The following is a 10,186-nucleotide window of genomic DNA, read 5'->3' as shown; positions in this document are numbered from 1 at the left end:
CAATAAAAAAAGCTTTTCAGCTAAAATGTCAACTTTGCATACCGTTACCGACTTAGAAAAAAGATCATATTTCCAGATAAAACAGAATGTGTTTTTGTTGTTCACTAAGGGTGCTTTTCCAAGATAACATATCTTCAATACTTAGTGCTCTAAAGCACTAGAACCTCTGTGCTCATAGTTGCGTCCATGGAGGTGTCCTGTCCCCACACAGTGTCCATTTCCCACGCAGTGTCCAGTCTGAGGAGTCATCTAGAGCCCTCCAGAGTAAAGCTATTCCACCTGTCATGTGGACGGGAAGCTAAAGCTCAGAGTGCCTGGAAGGGGCTCTGTACCGTTCATTCTCTTTCTGTGGATGAATTCACAGATTTTGTAGTTATTTCTTTGCTTTTTGTTTTTTGGCAAAAGGACACAGCCACTCACATGCAGTTCTCCCAGTATGTGGTAATGTGTGGCATGAAAAGCAAACAGACTGAACTTTGAAATCAACATCGACGTTTGGATTAATGGGGCTGACACGCATGAAGGAATGTTGTATTTTCCTGTGCACTTAAAATGGAGACCACGGACCTCTTTTCTTTCTCAGTCTATTGCTTTTAAGTAATTATCCAGGGAGGGTGAACTGAGGTCATGAGTCATCTGTGGCGTAAGCAAGCGGAGCTGTTTTGCCGTAGCGAAGATCACAGACCCTGTTTTCTTAAAAGCAGCAACCTTGACTTAAATGCTCTCTGGCAGCATTAGCTAAAGCAGTTACAGTGACTAGTCACTGTATAAAGACACAGAGGCGCACACACACACACACTCACACAAAAGATGCCACATATTACTGTCTTTGTGGGGTATTTCCATTATTGTACTGTATTATGTGTATTAGTGGCACTAATTAATCCTATGCCTATACCATAACTTAACCATAACCATCACTTTACTAACTAAAATAAAGTCTTTGGGCTCTTATAGTTGTTCAAATAAAAATGTTCGTGTTTTCCATTTTGTCAAGGAGACATTTGGTCCGCACAAAGACATGAGCATATGCTTAGATACACACACAGATATGCCCCCCCACACGTACTCACTCTATATATACAGTAATGCATAATCAATGGATGAGTGTCCTTGCGGTTTAAAGTCATCTGTGTCTGGCCATGCAGCAGCCAGCCCCTGTCTTCGCTGAGAGCGCTGTGCTGCACTGAACAGACTTTCAGCCTGCAGACACAGAAACAGTGTGTATCTGCCTCTTCGCCAGGCTAAGCAGGCGCTGTGTGCTGCACTGCACTGCCGTAACATGCTTTGCCTCTTTCTGATAACAGTGCTTTTTTTGCAGGCTTTTGGTCATTTTGCACCACAACTCCTCCTCCTTTTCTTCGTCACCATTTCTTTTCTTCCATCGGCATCGGAACAGCCACGCCGAGCTGAGATGGGCTTGAAGGTCGTAAGTGGGCTGTACTTGTGTTCCTCGGTGGCGCAGTCGTCTTCGGTGAGAGGGCGTTTACTCTGGGTGGGTGCGTGTGTGTGTGTCAGGGACGGAGGGAGCAGCAGGGTTTGAAGCTCCGTTTAAAGATTAATGAAAAAGATCAAATGGACAGCATTGTGGAAAGAGAAAGGCCACGTGCTGGTACACAGGGACACACCTAACCGTGGAAATCATTCTTTCTTTTGTACTGATGATCACACAGTACAAATGCAAGTGTGTAAACAAACACATTGCCACAAACATTCACACGCCAAACACAAACACGGACATACAGACAGACAGACAGAGAGACACACATACAAACACATTGTCTCCCTCGTACACTCTCAGGTGAGAGTAAAAGAGTTGTAATGCACTGTGACAGGACAGGGCCAGTGGACATAGCACGGCCGAGACATCGTGCTCCAGGACAGACTGTGATGGGGAATTTCTCTACTTTACTGCAACAATGCACTCAGTTTCAGCCATAAAACTACTGCCTTTAAATTACACCCTCTCCACACACACACACACACACACACACACACTTCCCTGTGTACTGTACTACTGCTTTCTTTGTCACGGTTTGTCTGAGTTTGTACCTGCTCTTCAGATAGACTATGCACACATATAGGACCTGTTGTTGGGGGGGCAGAACAAAGCTTGAGATCTTTCAGTAGACTAACACACAGTAATGAGCAATGTACAATTTGTTATAGTTTGTTCAGACATTCCGATCTCTGTTTGCATAGGCAGATCAATGCCATTTCAACTTCTTCCTCTGTAACTCCCATGAGAGGTACAATGGCTCTACGTTAGAATACAGCTACAGCCTGAAGCTCTTTGTTTCCAATCTAATTGCATCCCCAAGCACCTATCAAAGACACAAAGTATCTCTCTCTCTCTCTCTCTCTCTCTCTCTCTCTCTCTCTCTGTCAAGAGTTTTCTCTATCAAGAATGAAGTTACACAATGTGAGTTTTAGTGTTAAGAGAACATTAAAAGATAGTCTCTTAAAACAATTTCTGTGTTTGTGTAAAACAATTTCTGTGCTTGTATGAGACTTCTTACTATTTTTGCACTGGTACTATCTTAGGTGTTTCATTCGTATGTAGACGATCTAGCAGAGTATAACAAATTTTAAAAGTAAAATTAGACTAAATAAGCTTGAGACTGTTCTTGGCGGTCCAGTAGATGGCGATGTGCAGTACGCGGACTGGCGTCTCCTACACACACCACACCACACGGCTTGACGTGCCATACCAAACAAGATGGCGGCTTACGTGACACAGAACCGGGTCGAGATGTTTTCTCGTCCCAACGATAAGTTTCCAAATTGGGAAAGCCAAGAAGTCAGCACTGGGGTGAGTCAACAAGGGGCGATTTCAATGCACGGTAACAGACCGCGGAGAGAAATCGTTTTAGTCACCACTATAAGATTTTGAGATCGTTCTGGCTAGCTAGCTTAAGCTAACCTAGCATAGCTAAGCTAACAGCACTCCACGTCACCAACAATAGGAATAACGGGAGTTTCTTAGCTAGCGTTAGCTAAGCGACCTAACGTGCGGCCTTCCGGATTTTCTGCATTTTGTGTATTTTCCTATAGCTAGTTACAGATTTTACATTTCGAATAGGCACAACCTATATTGGCAAATTATAGATGGGATCTCCGCTCTGTTTATTTTTAGCGAATATCTAAGTTAGTTAGTTAGCTAGCTAGCTAACCTAGCGTTTCTGTTACACGTACTCATCCCTAGCAGTTACGAAATGTCTGCAGATTTTGCTAACTGTAGCGAACGTTACCTCTTTCGCTGGCTAATAACCGATATGACGGATTTTGTATATACGAGTTAAGATATCTATAATATGGATGAATTATGTGTGTATGTCAGACAAGCAAACAGCAAATTGCAAGCGTAGATGATATGCCAGGCTAAAGAAACTGGAAGGAAAAAAAAAAAGCTAGCTACCTTTGATAGTTTGGCTCATGTATGTAATTATAGTTCAGAAAGACGCACACCACTGTCTCGCACTTAACAGTGCTTCGTATACGCAGCATCCTCAGACAGTACAGCTAGTTACCCGTTAACTAGCTGTACTGTCTCACCAGCTAGTTACCTGTTAACATATCAGACTCTCAATCTTCGTGTCTCTTTACGTGTGAAGGTCTGGCAGGTGGTCACAGAGATCTTGAGGCTGAACGTTAACCAACACTGATAGAATAACATCACTATTTACTATATCTTCACAGACTACCATTATGGCAGTGGAGTTTGATGATGGGGTGGTGATTGGTGCGGACTCCCGTACAACAACAGGGTATGATGTGACTTGGGTGTACAAGTTGTTAGTGCAAGTGCACGTTGTTCATGTCATAGTTTCAGTTGTCTAAAGTAGAATCTTACTGTTTGAAAGCATGAATATCTAAAGCAGCTCATAGCTATTAATAACTGCTGTGGTTATTTCAGAGCCTACATCGCTAATAGGGTTACGGATAAGCTTACCCCTATTCATGACCGCATCTTCTGCTGCCGATCTGGATCTGCAGCTGATACTCAGGCCGTTGCTGATGCTGTCAGCTACCAGCTCGGCTTTCACAGGTAAGACTACATCTCCCAGGGTGCATCAGTACTTCTGGAATTCATATGTTCTGGCAAATTAAATACAAAGATGACAGTAGGTTGTTGCTTGGTGGATTGTTTAGGAGTGGAAGGTAGTGTGTGTTATGGCGTGCGGTTGAAAGGGGTGGCGCTGTCTAAGATGTGATGCTTGTTTTCAGCATAAGCATGCGTCTTTTCACAGCTAAGGCTTGAGTTTGTGTTAAGGCACACAGAATCAGAGAGAATCAGTGCAGATTCATACTCATCCCCATCAGTATTTAATCAAAATGTTCAAGAACATCATCCACAGTGATGGAGATCATGCTGGCCTTGGAGATTTTCTTGGTCCCAGTGATTTTTTTTATTTTATTTTTTTCTTCCTGGGGATACACAGGTGGCAGACCTCTGAAATATTACAGGCACAATCCTGGTGCTTGTTAAGGGCCTCTTTGAGAAGGCCAGGAGATGGCTAAAGTCTCCAAGCATCTGTTAGTTAGGCTTCGTGCCCTGCTTCAGAATAGTTCTCTGAACAGATGTCTTTAGAGCCTTTAGCAACATCCAGAGTTCCTTCCACTCGAAACATGTTTGATTGCTGCTCCTCTGTTTTGGAGGAGGTGGCTATTGCAGGGCTATCTAAGGTGCTTTGAAAGCCTTCAGTGGAAGCTACATGGAACACTGGCAACATGGGACAACAATCAAGTCTTGGTTGATCACATAATTCACCAAATAATTTCCACCTGTGTATACTGTGTAGACCCTCCTTGTACCTCAGGCATTTCCTGCCTCTGTTTTGGTCAGTGCAGCAACCCCACATCCCCTGAGTACTGTACCTCTAGTCTTGTTGCCTGGCTTGAAAGGGTGGATCACTTAGGAAAATGATTGCAACATGACAGTAACCATTCTGTCACTGTGTATTTGTTGTATTTAGTGTGTCTTAGCACACTAGGCAGAAGTGCCGAGTGTCATTTTACTCCTTATGAACTGTGCCTTAATGATCTAATGATCTAGAGGTTATCACCTAAGTTTTTCTTTGTAGGTGTGCGCTGTCTCTTCAGTTTAGCAGGACTACTGGTAGTGCAAGGACTTTCCACTTTCAGACTTGCCTGACTTGGTTGGGAGCAGTCTCTGGACACCATTCACTCATTCATTCACTCATTCATTCTCTACCCTGGAAAAACAGTAATAATCATATTAACAATAATAATAGTCCAGTGTGCATTTTAAATGCTAATGGAAAACTTTGAACATGGAAGGTGAAGGTCTTTCAAGCTGAAGGTGTAAAGCACTGGGCCTTTTTTATCCTCATCTGAACAAAAACATGCTTTACCTGACGCTACGGTTTCCCTCTGTTACTTTGTCTCCTTTAGTCACCTTCTTTTGTTGTGGTAGGGGAGCGAGACAAGCAAAGCTGACTCAACCACAGCTGGGCCTTTAATGGGATTGTCATTTTTACTATAACTGACAAAAATAGAGGAACTTTCCACTCACCACCTGTTTCAACACCCTTTAAGAATTGGGAACACATGGTCATGCAAAACTAAGACATCCTACCAACAATATGGCCATGGAGAATTTGGTCCAGAAAAGCACTAGCTACAGTACGAACTCTGCAGGTTTCTACTGGTATGGTGCACAACTTTTTGTTGCATTATATATCTAAAATATAAATTGCCTAGATGTATGGAATATAAATTAGCTATAGTTTAGATCTGAGAGTCTAAGCATTGCTAACATGGTAAGGCTAGTGTGCAGTATCTCTTATCTGCTTTTTATTCCAGTACTTTCAGTGTTCCTTGGTCTTGTTTTTTATCAGCTGATGATTGGTGTGGCAGCAAGTCTGCATGTGCTCTCTTGCAGTAGCCTGCTAGACGACAGGACAGGGCCACCTTTAACGGCAAGCAGTTGTGACCAATTTTAATTACCAGCTGGTTTGCCTGGTCTCTTTCTCTGCTCTTCAGACACTCTGCCATGTCGCCGCTGCCACAGTGATACACATGGTGATGACCAGGGGTCTTGTGCAGCTGTTTGAGGTTTTGACGTCATTTCCTCATCTCAGCAAGACCAATGTTATCCTTAATAACACCTTGCCCCTGTGGTTTTCTCATCAGTCAAGATCCTTTCTGCTTTTGATATGATCTAACAGATTGCTCCTCTCATTGGGAGGCATTGGGTGGTGTTAGAAATGTCCAAGAGGGGAAACAGGAGTTGCCCATTCGTTTGTGTGAGCTGTAGTGTTGGTCTGCATTTTTCTTTATGCTGTTCTGGTGGTGTTAGTAAGACTTGTGCTCTCTCAATTTGCAAATCACCTTTGAAGAGAATATACAACAGATAACAACCTTGTTTCGGGCAAGATCACAATATAGATTTTCAGACATTTCGATCAAAAATATTGACATTTATTAAATATAAAATGGCAAGGTTATGCACAAGGTCATTCATTTAGTGCATTTTTTCTATTGCTGTTCTAAAAATAGAACAGTTACAGACCTGTTCTTTTTAAACTTTGACAAGGGCATTTGTTAGTGGAATGGTATGCAACCTTTTGTCAACAAACACTTGTGTGTTTATATTGCCATGATTAATGGAGAATGGATGTTGAAAATCTGCCCATTCTAAATGGTTTGTTTCTGTTTTGTTTTAACCTTGCTTCATGCAGACGTTCTTGAAGTATTCTGTAGAAACCGTTCTGGTGCTTAGCCGACAGACTCGATGCTTTTGTGGATTTTTGACGGAGAGTGGCGGATTACAGTCTGGTGGCACTGGATGGGTGCGGCCTCAAAGCCCGTTGTTGTCAGGTCTCAATGTGCTTTTAATACAGAACAAAAATGTGAATGTTGCTGACTAGAAAGGAAAGCCACAGGCATCAATGTCATTTGCATAATGCTGAGGGTCACCTACTACCTTCTATTCAGTAATCAAGGTAAGAGGAAGAGCAGCAGATATTTCTCACACTTAAATCTGGGACAGACTCCAAGATGTTTTTTGTCCCCTTTAGGTAAACACAGAGATGTATTTACATGGAGGCATGATTAACTGTCTGTCTCCCAGGCTGGCCCTGTGTGCTGTCAGCAAGTGTTTGGAGAAGGGTGCTCCCCAGGGCCTGTCTGAACCATTACAAACCCACAGATTAACCTGTACACACTACTGCTGCTGTTCCATATTGGAATACCAACTTGACACTAGCTTGAACAGGACAGGGAGGGCTGTTGTGGGCAAGGAGGTACAAAAAAGGCCATCATGGGGACAGGGACAGAATTGGACAATTAACGCAGGCAGTAACTGTCTGACACCACACAACGGGTACAGTCCGTGCAACACAATTAATCAGAGGTTAATTGGGCAAAATAGCCCCTTGCAAATTCACCTGGTCCTCTGCATAGCAAACTTAAACAGGGCTGGTCAGGGTGAGTGGGTGCCGGGAGCTAAAGACTTTCCATACACAGGTGGGGTGGGACGGGGCGGGAAGCATCTGAAAGAGAACCAGTACAGTTAGGCAACATAGCAGGAAGGCTGGGGCAGAGAAGTGACCTCAAAGTATTCTACACGGCTTAGGATACTGTAGATTATCCTGATTTTTTTTTTTTTTCGTGCAACAATATAGAGGCAGTCTTAGTCATTTAAGGGAAGGTTGGTAGCATTTGGCAGAGAGTTGTAATAATGAACGTAGGGACAAGCACTCCGTGCCAAACGAATAATGAAGGCAGGCTATTTGTCAAGTGACTGGGAGGGGGGGGCTAGTGAGCAGGCGTTGGTCCAAAGTTCTCTCTAATAGCAGAGAAGGGAAGTGGTTACATAAGGCAAGCTGTTATGTCTAAGATGACAGAGGCCAGGAAGTTTGTAAATATGCATATGCAATATGGTTTGGGGCATGGAGGACGTCTGTTTAGGCAATCCACAAAGGAAGATCCTGTTGGCAAGTGGGTATGTTGGGGAGTAGAAAGGGTGGTTATACAGACTGGCCAGAGTAGGGCTGTGATGGTGAGGATTTTCTTCCCCATCCTGTGGTTTGGCAGTTGGTAAAAGGACTATTCTATTTCTACGTCAAAAATGATCAAAACATCTCAGTACACCTTACTTTGACTTAATATGCCATGCCATCTGTTATATGTTCTGAAGATGTAAAAAAAAAATTTTTTTCAGGTCATGGTATTTTTGTCCGCTTTCAGAACAGCACAGGGAATATTTTAATTCCTTAAAATGCGGGCTGAAGATCAGGGGTCTAGTTGCTGATCTAATCCATATTAAAATTAGTTTTTTAGAAGGTGGGCCATGTATGTTCTTAACCAATTTTTTGCGCTTAAATTAGAAAACACACCTCCAACCTCTCTCTCTCTCCCTCCCTCCCTCCCTCCCTCCCTCCCTCCTACAGTATCGAGTTGGATGAGCCCCCATTGGTGCAGACAGCTGCCAATCTGTTTAAACAGATGTGCTACAGGTACAGGGAGGAACTGATGGCTGGCATCATCGTAGCAGGCTGGGACAAGCGAAGGGGTGGACAGGTGATTTACAGTTGCTCTTTTGTTTTCTAGTTGTGATGTCTTTAGCCCAAATAAATTGACATTAATTGCAGATCAGCTTATTCTGCAATACTGTAAAACAGGTTTCAATTTTTTTTAATTGCTGTCAGTAATCCAGGCTGTTACAACTATACAGTACTCATTAAAATCAAATGTGGTTGTGTTTTTAAACCTAATGATTCTTTATCCCTTCTTCCCATTGAACCTGGTGTTCCCTGGTACTTGGCTTCAGGTATACACTGTCCCTATGGGTGGGATGTTGGTGAGACAGCCTGTCTCAGTGGGAGGCTCAGGAAGTTCGTACATCTACGGCTTCATCGACTCCAACTACAGGTCGGGGATGTCCAAGGAGGAGTGTCTGCGCTTCACAGCCGAGGGTGGGTATGGCTCAAAGTGTGAAGCACGGCATCACCTGACCTTTGCAGCTACAGGACCGAATGGAAGTGTTTTAGAATTTCTGCTTAGTGTAAATACAGACTAATATCTTGTGGGGTTTTTTCTGTATATTACATACAAGCCTTATTACTGTGAATTCTGCAAACACTCACCTGTTCTTCCTGTTTCTCTCCTCATCTCCTTAGCCTTGGCCCTGGCTATGGAACGGGATGGCTCCTCTGGGGGTGTGGCCAGACTGGCAGCCATCACAGAGGCTGGGCTTGAGCGCACTGTCATTCTGGGGAACCAGCTACCCACGTTCTTCAGCGCCTAGAAGCGCAGCCCTCCTCGCCCCAGCACTATCACTACACCCCAGCGTGCTGCTGCACTTATGTCAATATTCACCACACACGGGAAGGCACGTGTCATACAAAACCGTTACTGCCTAATACTACTCCAGTGGTTTCCCAGCGCTGGGTATTCCACTCTCTGCACATTTGTGTTTTAGCTGCTCCGACACACCCGAGTCAGTTCATGTTGGGCTTGATAATTAATGGTTGAGTCGACTCAGGTGTGTTAGGGCAGGTACCAGACTGCAATATGTAGTACATGAGGCTAGGAGCCACTGAACTAAATGTAGCTTTCTGATCTTCCTTTTGAATGCTATTTGTGTCACTGAATAAAAGGATTAGGTTGGCAGTGCAGTAGTCACATTCACTTCTCCCTCCCTCCAAGACTGACATGAGAGAGACTTAAGAACCTAAGACTAAGGACACACCAAACCGACGGTGAAGGACTAACATGAACAGCAAGTGACTGATGATTGCCCTCCATCAGCTCACCATTGCTCCTTATGACCTGTGTGTATTTATACTCGAACACATCAGACTGACTACAGCCGATGAACACACTTAGATTCTGCGCCTGCCCAAAAGAAAAAAAGGAAATAACTCAAGAAAACCTCTGCTTCCTGAAAGTGCAGGGTTCTTATTCAGACTACTGAGTTCTGAGTCACTCCCATGCTTCCATAAAAATGTATGTAGTAATGTCATCATGACTAATGTTACACCTGTCCTCTAGGTAGTTAGCACAACAAAACTACTTTATGTGTAGCAAAGTATGTTAGCCTAAAACAAGCCACAGTGTGAAAGTCTATGCTGTCTCTTTGAGTACACTCAGCCAATCACTAAACTCCCTGATGGCTGACTGCCAATGCCGATTCAGCATGCACTGAGTATGGGTGATG

At 43.6% G+C, this 10,186-nt stretch overlaps 1 protein-coding gene across 1 annotated transcript; it reads left to right on the top strand.

Annotated features, from left to right (window-relative positions):
- Window positions 1-2,656: 2,656 nt before the first annotated feature.
- On the top strand, window positions 2,657-9,639 carry LOC113592042 (proteasome subunit beta type-6-like). Its single transcript, XM_027032779.3, has 6 exons — window positions 2,657-2,812; window positions 3,700-3,767; window positions 3,917-4,048; window positions 8,418-8,547; window positions 8,798-8,942; window positions 9,147-9,639. Exons 1-6 carry the CDS (start codon window positions 2,720-2,722, stop codon window positions 9,272-9,274), a joined length of 696 nt encoding a protein of 231 aa, XP_026888580.1. The 5' UTR covers window positions 2,657-2,719; the 3' UTR covers window positions 9,275-9,639.
- Window positions 9,640-10,186: the final 547 nt, after the last annotated feature.

This window comes from Electrophorus electricus, chromosome 8 (genome assembly GCF_041902795.1).
Source record: "Electrophorus electricus isolate QZ-2024a chromosome 8, ASM4190279v1, whole genome shotgun sequence".
NCBI classification, from domain to species: Eukaryota; Metazoa; Chordata; class Actinopteri; order Gymnotiformes; family Gymnotidae; genus Electrophorus; species Electrophorus electricus.
This window is presented reverse-complemented; position numbering and strand designations above follow the sequence as displayed.

What these genes read in the sequence shown, in the direction of transcription:
- LOC113592042 (XM_027032779.3), top strand. Translation starts at nt 2,720, where the DNA reads ATGGCGGCTTACGTGACACAGAACCGGGTCGAGATGTTTTCTCGTCCC. An exon ending in GCCAAGAAGTCAGCACTGGG is followed by an intron (nt 2,813 to 3,699) that starts GTGAGTCAACAA and finishes ATATCTTCACAG; the next exon opens with ACTACCATTATGGCAGTGGA. An exon ending in TCTGCGCTTCACAGCCGAGG is followed by an intron (nt 8,943 to 9,146) that starts GTGGGTATGGCT and finishes TCATCTCCTTAG; the next exon opens with CCTTGGCCCTGGCTATGGAA.